General features: G+C 38.9%; 2 protein-coding genes across 2 annotated transcripts in view; both read right to left on the reverse strand.

Annotated features, from left to right (window-relative positions):
* The window catches only part of UBE2A (ubiquitin conjugating enzyme E2 A), an 861,000-nt gene that overhangs the window by 542,709 nt on the left and 297,827 nt on the right, over window positions 1-20,464 (reverse strand). The gene's annotated exons all lie outside the window — the stretch shown is intronic.
* SLC25A53 (solute carrier family 25 member 53) overlaps window positions 4,959-20,464 on the reverse strand; it is a 65,644-nt gene continuing 50,138 nt past the window's right edge. Inside the window, exon 2 of the mRNA XM_044053961.1 lies at window positions 4,959-6,173. Within this exon, the coding sequence (XP_043909896.1) occupies window positions 5,214-6,161 (948 nt within the window). The 5' untranslated portion in view covers window positions 6,162-6,173 and the 3' untranslated portion in view covers window positions 4,959-5,213. The remainder of the gene's footprint in view (window positions 6,174-20,464) is intronic.

Below are 20,464 nucleotides of genomic sequence, written 5' to 3' on the forward strand. Positions count from 1 at the left end.
ATTTAACTTTAAAATGTCACTCACAAGACAACTGGTAACTAGCAAATATTTTGAATAGGTTACCATTGAGCCTGACCAATCCCAGCTCCATTGAAAGAGCTGGGTCAAATCTAAATGTAAATTTGTCAGTTCCTGCACTTCCTCTGAGGCTCCTAGTCTGCCAGTGAAAGAGGTGAGTAGTAGTTCTGTTGTCAGTTTTTGTTAACAATGCAGATACATACAGAAATAAATTCCTGTCATAATCCCTGTTTAAGTCTGATTTTTATCTCCACATAAATGATGTGTCAGGCATAGGTTAGAACATGGAATGACTCGTGAAGTGGAAACCAGTCCTGAAAAGACTGTTTCTATGTACTACTAAAATTTCTATAAAATCTGTTTAAAATAGTTGAATACATAAAGGCTGTATCTCTGTGCACTGCTAAAATGGATATAAAAATCAACATCTATTTTTTAAAAAGTTGAACACACAAAGACTGCATTTCTAGGTATTCTCAAAATGTATAATAAAAAAAGTTTAAATTTATTTAAAAATATAACTGAATACACAAAAGTACAAGGAAATACTCCTAGAAAGAATAATACAATAAGTTGTTGAAAATTTTTGAGAACATTTTGTCCCTCCACACTGCTTAAATGTATTTAAAAAGTTATAAGATATGGCCCGGATCAAGGCAGGGTGAGAGAGAGAACACTCTGAAAAAGACTCTTGACTCTGCTTAAAAGAATGTTTTGTGTGTGTGGGGACAGCAGCACACTTCCATAGAAAGTCATGAAAAGTGAATTACAAGACTAAAACAAATTGAAGCAATTCAGAGCCAAGTGATTGGAGTGTGAATTTACATTTTAAAACCAGTTACACAACTAACCTAAAAATAAATAAAAATGTTAAAAGAAGCTATGTAAAACTGTACTCAAAAGATACCCTTGCTCTGTGGCAGAAGGGATGGATTCCAAAATATGACACATAACTGGATTTTGACTAGTGACCCTAGCAGTGGAGGAACCAGTCGGGGGGGGGGGCATGAAAAGGCATGTCCTTTTCATCTCTCCAGGGGGGGCAAGAGGAGTTGCATGCACTCAATGGAGCACAATGAGCAGTGCTGAGTATCTAATGGAGATTGGGAAGCTCACTGCTCATGACTGCGGAACAAAAGAATATACCCAAAAGATAAAAGAAGTATATTCAACTAATTCCAAGCTGAAGTAAAATAACTAACTTAATGAAAAAATAGAGAGACTATGTTTAGAAAGTATCTGTTCACATACATGCATGCAGCAGACACAGTAAATCAATAAAATTACTTAAAAAAGTTGGACCAAGGTATAACAGCAACAATCATTGCTGAGGGAATAGCCTTTGTTATAACTTGAGAATTCATGGACAAGTTCTACATAACTTATATCCCTACAGCTGATTACTACTTAAGTGTGGACGTATCTATGGCTACTTAATGGACTGAGCGGGATAAAAGGAGATAGGTCAGAGGTGAGTGTTGATTAAACCGTTTTACTATGCTTTCCTTCACATCTGTTGATCATTACTTTTTGCCTAGTGTTCTTTTTCATTTTTACTTTATAGTATAGTAAGATCTAGTTACAGTTACAAAGTCATAACACACACACACCATAAGTTAAGAAATGGACAAAAATGGGGTGCAAATTCATTCAATGCGTTTGCAGTTCACTTGTATATGTAAGTTAATACAATCAAGTATCTCTCACCTATGGAATCGACTAGTCATGTAAGTTACAGCATTAAATAATTTACTAAATGCTGCAATACCAAATAGCTTCTAGTCAAGAGTTGCTGTTCATATGTTATCTTGTGTAGGAGGGCATCAAATTATGTTTGGATATGGTATGTGTCCCACATCCCCCTAATTAATATAATCTATTTTGAGTTCACACTGAGCACTAAACTAAAGATACTGGCTAGGGAGCTTGGCAGTATTTCTTAGTGAAATAACCATTAGGAAGCATCATTTATGCTTATTCCTAACAGTGATTTGGCTTGTTTTAATGCCTTTGGCCATGCTTTTACTCAGCAGCACCCAGATTTTGCATAGCAGACCACTTTAGTTTTAAAATGCAAATATTAACAGTATCTTGTCTCTGAAAAACAATAAATTGATATATCATGTAGCTTTATTTCAAGATGAAAAAATAGCTTCAACCTACTTATTCCTAAGCTTTCTAGAAGAATATAAATGTGTTGTCTTTTGGATTTTCCTGGTTAGGGGTCACTACAGCGGAACTCCGGTCCGCTAATGATTGGCAGTAGATTTTGACAAACGCCGAGGTGCCAGCTCGACGTTCAACCTTCAATGAAGGCACGCCCATTTATGCATGTCTTTCAAACGCCCACCCAACCGCAGGGAGGACATAAATATTTAAAAGTTCTCTTCTGGCCACTATTGTATATTTATAGTGGCAAAATCAAAATATCTACATTGGAAAGTGGCCTAAAGAGTTCATTCTGAGCTGGAAAAGTGAAGTTCTGTTGATTTATTAACTATGACCACTGTTACAGTATGTGAGATAAATGCCAGTTATGCCTACAGGAAATTTAATGGGCAATAGTTCAGAGACTTGAAGGTGGCATGATCTGAATCTGCAAAGAAAACTGTGACCTTGAAGTTATAGATGTTCAAAATGGATGGACACGTAACAAAAACAGGACACTGTGTGGTATTTTCATTTAAACAAAATAATGTTCTGTTGGGAAAAAAAATGGATGACCTAGAAAATCACGGCTGACAAAAAATTCTACAGATATGTGGCCTACAAGAAGGAGTGAAAGGCAGGAGTATGTTAACATTTTGCTGTAACAGTTCCCTTAGGTGCTTGACCTGTATTTCCCTTCTACCATATTGACTAAGAGGGTTCACTATACCCTGGTCCCTAAATCAGAAAGCAGCTAGTGCACTTCTTTCTGCTGCAGTGGAATTCCTGTCTTTAGGGACAAAAACTGAATGACTGGATTTTGCACTAGACTTGATCCAAAGGAAAAAAATCCTCTTCATTGGTCATGTAATGATCGACAATGACTGCTTGGCTGGAATATAAATTAAGGCAGAGTCTGAACTGTTCCTTTGCTTACTTAAACTGCAGAGCTTACATTTTCTATGCATACTTCTACCAATCTTCATTTTTTTCTCTTCAGGCTAAGGAATTTTATGCTCAGTCTTTGGCTGAGGCCTCCAAATTATGTGTGCATGTGGAATTGGTGGATGTGTCAGATCTGAAACTACCAAAAGATAAAGCACATCCCTCCCAGAAATAGCAAATAGTGTACAAGGTGGACCTTTAAGTCAGACTGGTGATGGAGTGGACTTGGAAACATGCTGAAGACTGAGTTGTTGTTTGTCCTTATAGACTAACATCTAGTACGTTGAAAATACATATATATGAATATAGCATGGTAATTTGTAGTTCCTGTGTCAGAAATAAAGGGGTTTAGTTAAAAAATCATCTGAGCGGAGCATTTGGACCAGAGGTGGAAATGAGCAGTAAAGTAAAAAAAAAAAAAAGGTGTTGGTAAAGAAGGGGTTTCTGTGTTGGAGAGTCTTTGTGTGTGTGTAGGGAGAGGTAATACCGAATGAAATTCAGCACAAATACTTCATTTTACATTCTGCTTTCCATTTTTTTTTTGTTTCAGCCTTTGGGAAGTTAAAGAAATGGCTTGTACAACAGAAAAATATCTTCAATAGGCTAAAGAAGAGTGTTACAAAGTGAGTAAATGGAGCCAATGGGGAAATAAATGAAACTCTTTAACTGGGAGAAACTATGTTTATACTCCAGCCTTTGGATATTTTCAGAACTTAAAACACATCATTCCTTCTAGCAAGATGATACATACATACACACTAAACTCTAAAATACTGAATTAGAATAATATGGATTTTTTATACTTTAAACTATGTAGATACGTTTTATTTTTTGTTAGACTGTGAACACTTATTTTTTTAATTAGTATGGTGTCTTCAGCCAGAGCTCTTTTTGTAGTCCCTGCCAATTTGCCCTTTGAGCCTCTTTCACCCTCCAGTTTTCTGTCCAGCTTCTGAATTTCCATGCAAGCCCAGGGCGATCATTTCCTCCGTGGATTTGCTCTGGACACAATGGTTACAGGTAGAAGGATGAAGAAAACATCAGCTCATACTTTTCAACTGTCCCTGATTTTGACTCAAATTTTAGCTCTCTCCCTCTCACTCCCTCCTAAAACTGGTGACCTATGAAGAGAAGGTGGTGAATTATACTGAATAAATAATGACATTAATTAGAGTTATAGACCTCTTTTACTTCAGAAAATGTATATTAATTCACTTTCTCTTATTTTGTGAACATCTTAAGTTAATAGCATTAATATTAAAAAAAGTCCCTGATTGCCCCTAATTATTTCTGGATTTTTTCCTGAGTCTATTGAAATATGTCCCCGATTTGCTTGAGAGCTATGGCTTCTGGTGAAGCTTACTCCCTTTCAAGGAGGAAAGCAATGACATGAACACTTTTTCTGTTTCCTGAGCCTTCTAAGAGCTGATGATGTTATGATTTCTGGCTAGCAACTGGTGTCCTTCCCAATGCAACAGCTGACTGCAGGGAGAGCTGTTGTTGGTCTGAGTCTTCTTAATTGTAATCATCCTTGGAAAGTGATCTACATCGTTTTAATTAACTCAGTTTTCCTGTATCAGAAGTATAGATGTTGCATGGAGGGGGGCTTGCTAAAAGAACAATAGCTGAACATAAGTTTGGTTTAATCACTGTCACATGAAAAAAAGGGGCATTGTAGAAACAAGAAAGACCACCAGCTTTGCTGAAATACTGAGCCCCAGGAATCATAAAACTACTACAACCCCCCCCCCAAAAAAAACTATGATTAATAACAAGAGGTAAATGGCAGGAAACACAGTCTATACACACACACACACACACACAAAAAAATGCAATATGTGGGTTGATCTGTTACTAACAGGGTGCATGCATTCAGTATTTTAATTTGAGGTTGAAGTTCGGAGACATAAAGATCTGATACCATAGCAACAGAGTGACTCATCTAGCATCATTGTATCATTTTTTTGTCATCTGTGAAATAAATATGTCTTTAGGAAAAGAGGTCTAATTTTACGCAGAGAAGGATACCCAAGTGTGCCTTTTATGCTGTAAAATGAGTCTCTGTTAACAAAAAAAAGTCTGTTAATTGCATATAAAAATTGTCAAGCTTTACATTTAATGCTGTCAACATTTTTGTTGCCCTTTAACAGCTCGTAGATGACGGTGGTAAGACCCCATGTAAGGCAGGACCTGAGAATTATCAGAGATCCACCCCTGTAAAGTAAAGTCACTTTCTTTTCTCGGGACTCCCAAGTGAATGAAATGCTGTCACGAACACCTTTCATTTCCCTTCCAACTTGTGACTGCATATTGGCAATGAGGACACTCAGAGGGTAAAGAATGAGACAGACCAGAACACCATTCATACTTCCAGACACAAAAGCAGGGAAACCAGAAGGCAAGCCCCACTGAGAAAGGGTACCTTGGATTGGATCCTTGAAGGTGAAGTACAAAGCACTACCCATCCCATTTCTGAGTAAGATAGGGAAAAAGCCACGATAATACCCAGATCTTATTCTTTCTTCTAGACTGTAGGAATTAAATTCCCTACAGATGCTCTGAATATTAGGGAATCTGGTATCTTTCCTGCTGTCCTGAAGGATGTTTTGCACTCGCTCAAAAGGAACAAGAAGTACAGCCTCAACACATCCTGAAATAAAGCCTGCTATGCAACGATTTCTCACCAGATGTCGCTCTGGTATTCCTGAAGACATCCAGTTAAATACACTATCATGAATGCCAAATAAAACAGTTCCCTGGACAGTTTTGGAAAGAAGTGGAGGCAGTAATCCCCTGTAGAACTTGACAAAACCCTCCAGACGAAGTTGATTTACTGCTTCACGTATTTTGGAAGTATGGATCTGCTGACGAAATATTGTCTTGTATATAGGAAATGTCACAATAGTAGATAAGAACCCAGATACTGCACCAAAGGCATAGCTACTAGAGTGTGGTAATGCTTGGCTCAAAGAGTTTTCATTGTGGCTGGTAGGCAGTAATCTGCTATGATTTCTGGAGTCTTCAGTTTCACTGATGGGTTTTTCACTCATCCTTAGACCCTACTGGAGAAATAATGAAAATAAAGTAAATAATTAGCTGCTATAAGTTGGACATTTATTTATTTTTATTTATAAACTTTAACTGGGTAGGTGGACTGGTCAACAGACCCTTTTCAGCCACAACCTGGCCAACTGGCTGACAGTTTACAAACAGGTAAAAACAATATAGTAATTTCAAGGTGCATATTATGTAGTAGAGTAGAAGACAGAACTAAAATACTCAGACATGGATAAAAATAAACACATTTTACAATGTAAAATACATGTACAGAATTGCAAAACACAAATTAGTCGGATGTTATATAGTGCAGGTAAAGCCTGCAAACCTTCAATACTGTCAAAATGCAACATTAAAAGTGCAGCGCCATGTGGAGCTATTGTCTTTAAAGCAAGCATCTGAAGATTCTTTTAAGATGTGTTGCTTTAATTCATATTTAAATTGATTGAGACTCTCCTGATTTTGAATATTTTCTGGCAAGTTCTATACTACTGGACCTAGCTTTGAAAAAGCATTTTCACTTGTGGAAGTTTTGAATATAGGCCTAATAGAGGTTACTATGCTTTCTGGGATGACTCTGAATATGTAGTTATGTTGTTTAATAAGAAGCTTAGCTTTTAAGGGTGGACAATGCCCAAGATTTAGAATTTAATACAACTGCAAGCTCTGTAGGAATGCTGCACAATATGTCAGTCACTGTCAAAGAAACAAGCAGCTGACAGAGATATGCCTAATTTATCTCCCTGCTTGATGAATCTGCAGATTTTGTTGACAGTGATTAATGTTAGAGCCAGAGTGCAGGGTTAACATAGGTAGGTCATAGGAGGGTACTAGGGTAATGGCCTGAGGGCCTTTACAAGCCTAGCCAAGTTAAACCCTTTGTTCCCTGCTTGTTCCCTACATTCAGACTAATTCACTACCTGCAGCACCTCCCCTGTCCAAGCGAGACATGATTGAAACTCCTGGGGTGAATTTGCGGTTACCCATCTAATCATCCAAATTATATTTAAATAGGGTCGAGGGGCTCTGTTTGACTTGAATTGGGAGCTTGTTCCAGAGAAGTGGTAATCTATGTGAGACATATCTGTCTCCCCAGTAAGTCCTGTTGATGTCGCATACTAGGTTTAGATCCCTAGAACAAGTGCATCGTGTGCCATTTGAATTATGAATGTACAGCATTTCCATTAGGACAGGATCCATGACTGCCTTATATGCAAGGCACGAGTCACCTCTGAGATGTCCATATGACACAGAGTATAGAGACAGTTACTTCAGTCTATCAACATAAGACATGCCCTGAATTTTCTTTGTAAGAAACCTCTGCCTGTCTCTTCAGTTGCTGCAGGTGCCTGGTGAGATACATCCCAAAAAGGGCATTGTACAATATTATTAGCCTGATGAGAGAAGAGTACAGGGGGGTTAATAACCTCTTTTGTTCTGGAAGCAATGCCCTTACTTACGAGGAGGGCACTGTAGAATGCCTTTCTTACCACTGAGGAGACATGGTGGTTAAAGGACAGGTTGCTGTCAACCTGTGTGCTCAAATCTCTCTCTGAGTGTTTGGGGTGTTGTCATTAATGTGGTAATCATACATCTCAACTGTCCAGATTTTTGCTTTATATTTTTTGTCTTTTCTTCATAAAATATTGGTTTTCTGGCAGATCACTGGCTAATTATCCAGTATTGAATACAGAAAATAATGACAGACATTTGAGTTTCAAGCTTCCTACTCATCACAAAATTAAAGCTAATGCAAATTCTATCAACTTTCTAAGTTTTTAAGAGCAATATTTAAAAACTGTTCCTATTTTTAGGCCTTTGTCTCCCCCCCACACACATTTTTTATGGCTTTGCCTACCAACTACACAAGATCAGCCATTGCTCGCTCCCAACTTCTATCCACCCTACTCTATGCATCTCCCATTCTGACTAATCTCAACAAAACTGAACTAAGCAAAATGGAAGCCTGCTATAACAGAATTGCCTGCTTTGCTGCAAATTGCTCATATAGAACTCATCACTGAACTGCTTTGAGACAGCTCCACTGGCTTGAACTGTCCAACCTCCTAACCTACAATCAGCTCTGCCTCTGTCATTCTATCTATTACCTCCCCAATAAGTGTCCTGCCCTCAAAAAACCTAGTACAACATCACTCGGCCAAAAGGCCTTTTAGATCATCAAGCAAACTACTACTAGAAGTCACCAACAACTACAATAGCTTTGGAGACACACTATATAGTAGTTCAGTGGCTAAAAAATGGAACTCTCTCCCCACTAGCATACAAAACACACCGTCCAAAGCCTCATTTAAAAACCTCATTAGGCAACATCTCAAGCAAAGTTGGCAGTACCATGACTGCTCCCCAGGCTAGTGAAAGTGAATAAGGTACATGTACTAAACCTCGAGCACTTGATAATAGTTTTCACTCTTATTCACAAACACTGGCAAATGTACAATGTATGTACTGTACCTGTGTTCTATGTATATATTCTAACAATCCAAAATACTGGACACGAGAGGCTCATAACTAGCTGCTGGTAATTGATTGATTTATTTTAACGCCACAACAATAGTCAATACACGCGTTTTCATCCAAATAACCCTCAAACTTCTTCAGAAAAAAGAAATGCCACAAACTCCCTACTTCACGTGCTAGAGTCCCCAAAATATTTTGGATTGTTGGTTTATTCATTCTAGACTGTGACACTTTTTGTGGTTCATAGTTTTTTATGTATGTATTCTACCTTTGTTCCAAATTTCAGCTGTACACCACAAATGTATTAGTTACCTTTATTTTTAAATTAATATTTTCTTGTTTGTTCTCTCCACTATAACTGTTGATGTGCTGCATACCACTGTAAAAACATGTCTATTGTAATTTGTGTGTATACCGATCATGTCTAAATATCTAAATGTATCTGTAATTTTTCTATGTGGAGCTTTTCTCCCCAGGCCTCTGCTGAAAAAGGGCCTTTTTGGCTCAGTCAGACACCCCCAATTAACAAATGTAAAATAAATAAATAAATAAATTTCTTGCTCTAAGAGTTTGTGGTAATCTACAGGAACATCTCCTTTGCTGCAGGGGAGGGAAGCAGGAGAACGATACTCAGAAAGATAGACATGATAAAAGCAATTTGCAGCATTATAATGGATCAGGATATTGCACTATTACAAATAATAAATTAAAAATCTCAGCACAGGCAGAAAAATTAGAAGATACACAGATAACTATAAAGGAAAAGTACAAAATAAGCAGTTTATTGAAGACCCCAAAAAGTTCTATAGAGAATTGGGAAACAAGGCAAAAGGAATTGAAAGATCACCCAAAAAAGAAGAAATATATACATTTTGGAGAAAATCTATGAAGATCCTATGGAACATAGCAAGGACGCTAAATGATTAGAAGAAGTAAAAGAAAGAATAAGAAGTTCAAAGATACAGGATATGAAATGGGATGAGGTAACAGCTAGAGAGATTGAGATAAAGTTAAGAAAAGCCTCCAACTGGAAAACCTCAGGTCCAGATGTGGTACCTAACTTCTGGCTAAAAGTATTAACATCTTTGCACAAAGATTTAGCCATGAGTAAGAACTATTTATAAGCACACCCCAGGCAGACACCAATCTGTTTAACAACAGGAAAAGCAATGTTCCTACCTAAGAGTGATCCTGCAAGTTATCCTAAAAATTATAGACCAATAACTTGTCTTCCAGTGATGTATAAACTATATACTGGAATTGATGCAGACAGAGTTTATAGTCATTTAGAAGAAAATTAAATCATGGCAATAAAAGAAAGTCGTATGGAACAAAGGATCATCTGTTGCTAAATAAAGTCATAATGGAGAACTGTAAAAAGGAGAAAAATCGAAGTATGGCATGGACTGATTACAAAAAAGCATTTGATAGTATCCCACCATGAAATAGTGGCAGACAACTTTGCAATTAAGCCATGATAAAGGACAAATTATTATTCCAGGGATAAAAATTCAAAGGGGGATATTCCAGGGTAACTCCCTGTCACCACTGCTATTCTTTCTTGCCCTTGACCCTTTAAGCTGTCGATTTAACAAATTAGGTCATGGCTATAATTTGGCTCCTAGAAAACAACAAAGTGTAAGACCTCACATCATCTCTGTGTCGATTACGTAAAGCTGTATAGCTCATCAGATGAGGAACTGAAAGCACAACTGCAAGTAGTCAAAACTTTTTCAGATGATCCAAGAATGTCATTTGGTCATAATAAATGTGCAGAAGCAACTCTTCACTGGTTCAACTCATATTTGAAAGATAGGAAACAAGCTGTCCTTTGGGACAGCCATCTATCCTCTCTGCTCCCAATCACTATCAGTGTCCCTCAAGGATCCATCTTAGGCCCCCTCCTCTTCTCCATATTTATAAACAACCTGTCTACTTCACTCCCAACATCCACTTGTATTCAGTATGCAGATGATTCAACTATCATCTGTTCTGCTGCATCTCCAGCTGTACTTCATTCTTCAACCCAAAAAATCTTTTCAGCAGCTGAAAAATGGTTCCAAAATATCTGTCTCCTCCTCAACCCCAAAAAAACCAAACTATTACTCTTCTCCCCAACCCCTAAGTCTATCCCTCTTTCCTTTTCTATTGTATCTGACAATGGCACTATCATATCACCTGATTCTTCTACTAAACTTCTAGGCTTTACAATTGATAATCAACTTAACTTTGATTACCACATTGACCTAACCATCAAAACAGTTAATAAAAAGATAGGTGCCCTCTATAGACTCAAGCCCTTTCTTACTCCTACCACCAGGGTGTCCCTTGCCTAAACACATCTCATCTCTATGTTATTGTACTCCTCTCCATCTCCTATAAACCTGTCAAAATCTAACCTTCAAAAACTTGCCACAGCCTACCATAGCATTGCCAGGTTTGCCTCAGGCTCCCCTTTTCGAACCCATCATTGTGTTAATCTCAAAACGCACGGTTGGCTAGAGCTACAAAATCTTATTCTCCTACATCAGCTAGTTATTACCTTTAAAATACTCCATTACCCTACCAATACACCCATACTTAATAACCTTATTGCCCCTTACAAGAATCTTAGTTCACTTAGATCAGCTCACAAACTACTAGTTGCGACTCTCAAATCTCACAATAAAGCTGGTGACTCCTTGTTCACAAATGTTGTTGGCTCACACTGGAATAAACTTCCCATAGAACTGACCACTCTAGGATCAGCACAACTTTTCAAGAAACGACTAAGGAACTATTTCAAATCTCACTGGCTTTGTCCTTGCTCTAATCCTGACTGACCTCAGCATCTTACTCTCCTTACAGCTCTTTACTCTACTCCTCTACTTGTCACTATCACTAGTGCTAGCCCTCTGTAGCTCTCCTTGAATTTCACTTCCTTTTTAATTTTCATTAACACCTTCTGCTCTTTCTACTTGACATATTACTACAACCAGTCATATATCCTTTCTATTTAAACCTATATCCTGCTATATATGGAACTACTCTGTTTCTTAAAAATAGTACCCTAGCACTAAAAGTGTTATCATTATTGTAAATACTGTATATATGACTATTAGACTTAGGGATGAGTCACTATTTTCTCTCCTTCAACATTAGCATGATTGCATGGTTAAGATTATAGAACTAGGAATCCTCACTGTTTTGACTATATTCTATTGTATTTGCTTCTATACTATTACTAAGCTATTTTAGCTTTCTTACATGCCTATAATACTGTATCCTATTGTGCTTTTTTTTGATGTACCTTGTTATGTTATGCTTGTACTAGTACATAGTGGATCTTTTCTCCTCGGGCCTCTGCTGAAAATGGACATATATCCAGCCAGACTAGCCCGGTCAACAAATGTAAAATAAATAAATATATAAATGATAACTGCAACTCCAAGAAAACCAGTTTGGGACAAGAATGTGATATAAAAAAACTTGAGGGAGAGTATAAATATTTGGGAATCGTTGAAGGATCAACAATAAAACATGAACAAATGCGAATAAAACTTAGTAAGAAATATTTTAGAAGAGTAAAATTAATCCAGAAAACAGTGTTGAAATCTACAAACAAAATTCAGGCTATAAACCAATTTGCTCTTCCTGTCCTAACCTGCAGTTTTGGAGTGATTGACTGGCCCCAAAATGTGTTGGATAGATTAGACAGGAAAACAAGAAAGATGCTTCATGCTAACCAAATGATTTATAAAAATCAGTGCATACCAAGATTATATATTCCCCGTTCTGAAGGAGGTATGGGCCTCCTTAAAATTGATTACATGTATAGATCTGCAATCATAAGACTGCACTCATATCTGCTGATCTTACAAGACCCAAATATAGTGAAAGTTTTGAAACATGAGGAGGATAAATCTAAAATGACTTCCCTGCTTAGTCTATCAGAAGCATATTAGTGTCGAGCAGAAATGGAAATCAGATCAGAAGTAGATAAAAATCAAACAGCAACTGAATGTGCCAAAAAATAAAACAAAGAATGTAAGGTGAAGGATCAGACGAGAAGGCAAGAAATGTGGGAATGCATAAATATACTTGCAATATAGAAAACTTCTGCAAGAACCTCGTGTTGATCAGGATCAAATGCAAGAATGTTTAAGGAGAGGTGAATTCAAACCAAAAGAAGAAAGGTTAATATTGGTGGTCCAAGATAGTGGGCTACATACACATTGGTTTACAAAGGCCATTAAATGTGGTTGAAACAGACAAATGTACATTTTGTAAAACAAAATTGGAAACAGTTGCACACCTTGTTGCTGATTATGACATACTAATGGCAGAAGGATTGTATACTGAAAGGCATAATAATGTGGCAAGACTGTTCCACTGGGGATTGTGCAAACATTATGGTACTGAAGTGACTGAAAAACACTGGAAACATGAGCCACAAAACATCATAGAAAATGATGGTCTACATCACATGGTATCACCCATTACCAACAGTTCAAAAGACAGATGTGAGAAAACCAGATGTAGTAGTCCATGAAAAGTCAAAAGTAGCATTGATAATTAAAATTGCTGCACCCAATGACTACAATGTCTTGCATACAGAGAGACACAAAGTTATAAAATATCAAGATTTGCAGGCAGAAATGAAAGTGATGTGGAAGAAAGATAACCAGGCAGTTCCAATAGTAGTTGGAGCAATGGGTCTTATAAAAAAGAATCTACAATCATATCTAGATATGTTACCAATACATGTAACCCCATATGAATTGCAGAAAGAGTCATTACTGGGCACATTACGGGTGCTGAGAAGAGTACTTTTGGCTGACATCAAAGATTGAAACAATACTAGTTTCATGAACTTCAGTCGTACTTTGACTTAGGAATGGTGTCCATTTCCCTCATGGTATTAGAAACCCAAAATATTTGAAGAAATTACAAAAGAGGGGAGCGGGAGACATCTGAAGAAGAAATATGGACATGGCAAAGAATTTTGATATTAATATGGTGCAATATTTATGCAAAGGAGAAAGCAAAACTAATCAATGGAAAAAGAGCAGCACCAAAGATACCCGGATATTAAAAATTTTATAATACAAAAAATAAGAAAACAAAGAGGAAAACTCGAAAAGAGGATTAGTAATGGAGAAGTTAAAGAAATAGAAACCGAGGTTATGGATTACCTGCAAAGTGAAGGATTTAGTGTATAATATTTAACTCCGATAACAACACAACAAGATAGAGCAATGGGTGACCAAATTAAGGAGAAACAAGTGGAGCAGGAAGCATCTAATCAGTTGACATATGAGGATACTTTGGAGCCTCCTACAAGAAACCAGTATAAATGTTCAGTTGGAGCTGTACATTAAGGGAAAGAACAGGAAACTATGGCAACTCTGACAGTCAGTGTTGTGAAGTGATAGGCCAGTGAGTTCCCATATGAAAGAGCAATGGATGACACAGGGCGAAACTGAAGAGAAAGTGGTACAGGAAGATGCTCTGAAACTTTCTATAGAATGCCCGCAGGAAATTGAGAACAAAGTATGTGCCCTCAGTTTAGAAGAAAATGATCTAAAAGAAGAGTTTCTTGATTTAATAGAGATGGATAGACATATTAAGTCATTGAAAGAAATAGAGCATGAACAAATAGGTTCATAGGTTTATACTAGGCTATCTGCCCTAAGGCATTTATAAGCCTAGCCCGGAGTTTTTGTGGCTTACGCCACCCCTTATGTTAAAAAATACTGTGCCCATTAGTTTGTTGTGCCTCTGTCCGGCAGTGACACAGAGATGATTCCTGGGGTAAACCTATGATCTCCCATCCACTGGTCAAGATTTCTCTTGAACAGAGCCAGCGAGGTGCTCTGCCTCACATGGACCGGGATTTAATTCCACAACATAGGGAGTCTCCGGGTGACAAATCTATCCCTCCAGCATGTCCTATTTATATCCGTGCTAAGGTTTAAGTCGCTTGCTCTAGTGGATCTGGTAGATTTGGATTTTTTGAGGTGGAGCATGTCCATTAATTCCTGGTTGGACATGGCCTTGTATGTCAGGCACAGGTCACCTCTGAGCAGACAGTATGTGACTGAATAGAGCTGGAGTTTCTTCACTCTGGCAGCATATGACAGATTTTGGAGTCCCTTTATCCTTTTGGTGAGGAACTTTTGGGGTCTCTCCAATTGCTGCAGGTGTCGGGTGAGATACATCCCGAATGGGGCATTGTACTCGATCATTGTTCTGATAAGTGAAGAGTACAGGGGAGCAATGACCTCACTTGATCTGGATGTGAATCCCTTCATAATCAGGTGGGCAATGTAGAAGGTTTTTCTAACCACTTTAGCAATGTGAGTGTCAAAAGAAAGGCCATTGTCAACCTGGGTCCCCAGGTCCCTGATAACCTCTTCTGTGCTTAGTGGATTGCCACCTATATGGTAGCTTGGGGTTACCTTGTTTTTCCCGAAGGGTATGACTATACATTTTTTGGCATTTAACTTCAGGCCATGGCTCTGGCACCAGCTATCAGTTTCCGTGAGACCCCTCTGAAGGATATCTGTGTCCGATGTACTTTCCACTATGGCTCCCAGTTTGCAGTCATCTGCAAATTTTGTCAGCCATAGTCCTCCTATGTTAGCCTGTACTTCTGAGAAGTAGCGAACAACTGGGGGCCAAGGACTGAGCCCTGTGGGACACCACTTGTAACCGGCTTGGAGTCTGACATGGCGCCAGCTACTCTAACTCTGTGGGTTCTGTCCTTTAGCCAGTTTGCAACCCATCTTGTGACATATGGGTTTACATTTAAGCTGGTAAGTTTCTCTATAATACCCGAGTGGGGTATTGTGTCGAAAGCTTTTGCAAGGTCAAGGTAGGCTGTATGGACTGCCTTTCCCTCATCAATGGCCTTGGTGACTGTTTCGAAGAAGTCGACCAAGTTCAAAAGGCATGATCTGCCCTTGACAAAGCCAAACTGGGTCGGGTCCAATGTCTGCAAGTCCCCTATGTCTTTGTTTATGAGTTCCATTATGATCCTCTCCATAGCTTTGCAGACCAGGCTTGTTAAGCTTATGGGGCAGTAATTACCAGGGTCCGTAGAGGCACCGCCTTTGTGGAGTGGGACCACAGTTGCCGTACGCCACTCCTTGGGCATGTATCCTGTGGTAAGGCTAAGATTAAACAGCTGCCTTACGTGCGGTTTAGTTCCTCATTGAGTTCGTGTAGCACACAGCCGGGGACACCATCCGGTCCCATTGATGCTGTGTTTTTAGCTTTAGAGAGAGCAGCTTTCACCTGCACATTGGAGATGTCTGGGAGGCTGCACTCCGCTGGGATAGTTATCTCTCCTTTCGGGGAGAGGGGGGTGAAGTTTGCACTGAACCTGTCTGCCAGTATGTTGGCAATGTCTGTGGGTTCAGTGATTTTTGTATCATTTTGGACTAATTCTGAGCATATCTGGGAGCTTCCACCCAGGTTTCTAACATAGCTGAAGAAGGCCTTTTGATTGTCTTTTGAATCTATGGCAATTTTTCTCTCAAAGTTGGCCTTGGATGATTTTATGAGTGCTCGTATTTTTTACTAATAATGATCAAAGGTGTCTTCTCTTTTATGGATTTTGCTCTATCATGTAACAGCTTTCTCCTCTTATTGTAAAGTTTGTTTATGGCTGGGGTCCACCAGACTGGACATTTGCCCTTGGTGGAAAGAGTCTTGGTTTTATTAGGGATTTCCTGATCCATGCAGTCCTGGAGGTGTTCGTAGAAGGCATTTGTAAGGGCTTCCGCAGCTTGGGTTGTGGTTTCCACTGGCTCGGGGGCCTTGAAGGATACCACACCAGTCTTGAGTAGTGTGAAGTTTGCTTTAGAGAAGTTCTTCACTGTGGTCTTTTTTGTTTGGGGTGGGGGTGGGATGTGGATATCCAGTGAAATTAGTTTATGATCTGATCTCACCAATGAGGGATATACTTCTGGTGTGGAGCATTTTGTCCCCATGTTTGTGATGATGAGATCTAGTATATTTTCTCCTCTTGTGGGAACGGTGACTAGTTGTTCCATGGCATTTGAATTTATGAACTCCAGGAACCTTTGGGCTAGAAAGTTTGGGCTTGAGTAATGTTCCCAGTCTATATTCGGGTAGTTGAAGTCACCCAATATAATGGTGTTTGGAGATACTTTTATACCCTCCAGTGTCTTCAGGAAGGCTGTGTGGGGTTCCTGAGTTTGAGAGGGTGGCCTGTAGCATGCTACAAATTGTAAAGCAGTTTTGCCTATGGTTAATTGCACTTGGATGGTTTCCGATGCTTCTTGCGTTGCCACCAACCTGGAGGTATGGGTATCCTTGATGAATATGGATACACCCCCCTCCTTTTGTGGTGTGGTCCGGGTTTTGGGGCCGGAACGCATGATATGAGGTAAAACCTGATAGTGCCGGGGTGCTCTCAGGAGCCTTGAACCAGGTTTCAGTCACAGCACAGACATCGATGTTCTCCATACTGAGAAGGGCCTCGAGTGCGTGCATTTTGAGATTTAGACTTCTGGCATTGAGCAGCATTACCCGTAGTTTCTTCCCATTTTTGTTTTCTAGGGTGGTAGGTTTAGAATTTGAGCCTTGCCTAAAAAAGGCACTATGGGGGTGGCAAGAGTCTTAGCCAATATCCGGAATCCCAGGGGTGACAGGTGCAAGCTGTCCCTTGCGAAGCAGCGTGGCTTGTCAAGCATGTCATCCCAGGCAGACAGACATTGGATCCCCTTTGAATGACACCAGAAATTAAGCCAATTGTTAAAGCTGATCATCTTGTCTCTATGTTGTGGCATCATTCTTGGTGAAGGAAGGATGCTGCTCAGGGTCAGGGTCATACCTGCCTGGGCTACATAATCAGAGAGCTCCTCTATGTCTCTTTTCATGTATTCCAGGGAGGTACGTCTCAGGTCGTTCACACCAGCATGGACAATGACTGTGTCATATTTGTACTTGCTGTGGAGTGACCCGAGTGCTTTTGTTATGTGGCGGATTCTAGCGCCCGATAGGCAGCTTACTGTGACCCTCTCCTTGTTCAGCCTGGTGAGCGGGACGTCAGTGTGTCTGACTATGGAGTCACCTATGACAAGTATGTTTGGTGTTGTATTTGACCTTAAGGGCTGTGACTGCTTTGCACACTGATTTTGTGTTTTATGTGTTGCCTGTGGTGTGTCATGAGGTGGCGGTTGCTTGGGTGTCTGCTTTGGAGGCCTCTGCTGTTTAGGTAAATTTTTGCTCAGAGCCTTCGAGTATGTCTTTGTGTGTTTATGTGTTTGATTCATTGTTGTGATAGCTTTATGTGAGACTGGTTTTGTGGTGTGTGTAGTTGCCTTCTCCTCCTGTCTGGTCTTGCCAGTCCTGAGTTGAGAGAGCTCAGCCTCCAGTCTGGCTAAATAGCTGCATCTCTCGCATGTGGGAGGAGGAGAGGGTTGTCTGTGTACATGAGGCAATTGTAACATTGCCTCAATATTCCCAGATTCACCAACTGGACAGGAGAGGACGCCAGCATCTGTCCCTTCGACATGCTAGAGAAATTAAGAAGTTTGGGGTGTAACTGAATGAGAGAATGCAAATAAAACTCAGTAAGGAATATTTTAGAAGACTTAAATTAATCCTGAAAAACAGTGTTGACATCTAGGAACAAAGTTCAAGCTATAAACCAATTTGCTCTTCATGTCCTAATTTACAGTTTTGGAGTGACTGACTGGTCCCAAAATGTGCTGGATAGATTAGACAGGAAAACAAGAAGGATGCTTCATGCTCATCAAATACTTTACAGAAATTGGTGCATACCAAGATTATATATCCCCCATTTCGAAGGAGGTATGGACCTCCTTGAAATTGATTACATGTATAGACCTGCAATCATGGTACTGCATACATATCGGCTAACCTCACAAGACCCAAACACGGTGAAAGTTTTGAAACATGAGGAGAGTAAATCTAAGATGACTTTCCTGCTTAGTCTAGCAGAAGCATATTGGTATCAAGCAGGAATGGAAATCAGACCAGAAGTAGATAAAAATCAGGCAGCAACTGAATGTGCCAAAAACAAAAGAAATAATATAAGGTGAAGGATCAGGTGAGAAGGCAAAAAATGTGGAAAATGTATAAATATAGTTGCAAGTATAGAAAATTCCTGGAACAACCTCATGCTGATCAGGACTGAACACAGGAATAGTTATGGGGAGGTGAATTCAAACCAAAAGATGAAAGGTTAATATTGTTGGCTGAAGATAGTGGACTACGTACATGTTGGTTTATAAAGTCCAATGAACATGTGGGAGAAACAGACAAATTTAGGCTTTGTAAAACAGAATTGGAAACAGTTGCACACCTGGTTGCTGGTTGTGACATACTAATAGCAGAAGGACTGTATACTGAAAGGCATAATAATGTAGCAAGACTGTTGCACTGGGGATTTTGCAAACATTATAATACTGAAGTAGCTGAAAAACATTAGAAACATGAGCCACAAAGGATCATAGAAAATCATGGTTTGCATCACATGTGATCATCCATTGCCAGCAGTTCAAAAGATAGATACGAGAAAACCAGATATAGTGGTCCATAAAAAGAAGACAAAAGCAGCATTGATCATTGAAATCAGCATTGATCATTGAAATCACTACAGCCAGTGACTACAGTGTTTTGTGTACAGAGAGACACAAAATCATAAAGTACCAGGATTTGCAGGCAGAAACAAGAGCAATGTGGAAGAAAGATACCTAGAAAGTTCTAGTGGTAGCAGGAGCAACGGGACTTATAAAAAAGAATCTACAATCGTATTTAGATATGTTACTGATATGTGTAACTCTATATGAACTGCAGGAGGAGTCAGTATTGGGTGCATTGCATGTGCTGCGAAGAGCACTTCTGGCTAATATCAAAGATTGAAACAATACTAATTTCATGAACTTTAATCACACTTTGACTTAGGAATGGGGTCCATTCCCCTCATGGTATTAGAAACCCAAAATACTTGGAGAAATTAAAAAAAAAAAAAAAAGAAAGAGGATAATGTATTTTTTAGCATTACGTTTCAGCCCATGATTCAGGCCCCAGTCATTGGTCTGAGTAAGTCTATCAAATATAGGAATTGACATTTCTGACTACATTTTGTTGGACAGAGTATGACAGCAAGTGAGAGATTTTATGTCAGAATTTTAATTGTTATATAGTTTTACTCTGGATTATTTCTGAGTGCTTCTTGAAAGTGAGGGATGAGTCAAGAGTCATGGAACCAGGCAGGAGTGTCCTCTTTACCCTTTGCTTACTTTATATTTAGAATCATTGACAAAGAAAATAAGGGACTCAGAAATTCAAGGATATAATTGGTATGGTAAGCAAGTAAAGGTGGCTGTATTTGCAGATGATATTATTTTGTAACTGATAAATCCAGAAAAGGACATCTCATTATTGAACATTTTGTGATTTTTCAAGTCTTTTCGGGATATAAAATTAATGAAGATAAAACAAGGGCTATAACCATACATTATGTTCCCACACATGAATTGGTTCAGCAATACCCATATTTATGGGTGCACAATATGATGAAGTATTTAGGAGTATGAATTAAAAAGGCATCTCTTATGGAAGCTAAGGATATATGGAAAGAGACTAAAGGATAATACAAAAACTGAAATACTGAGAGCTCTTGTTTATGGATATGGATAGTAAGATACAAGCAGTGATAATGATTTTTTTTTTAAATTTTATGAAAATTTGTATAATGCAGAAAAACGTGGAAAGCAAAAAAGAGCACAAATGGAAATATTTATGTAACAAAGGTTAGAGGTAGATGAGATTCAACAAT

Source organism: Protopterus annectens, chromosome 13.part0 (genome assembly GCF_019279795.1).
Source record: "Protopterus annectens isolate FY-2018-M chromosome 13.part0, PAN1.0, whole genome shotgun sequence".
Lineage (NCBI taxonomy): Eukaryota > Metazoa > Chordata > Ceratodontiformes > Protopteridae > Protopterus > Protopterus annectens.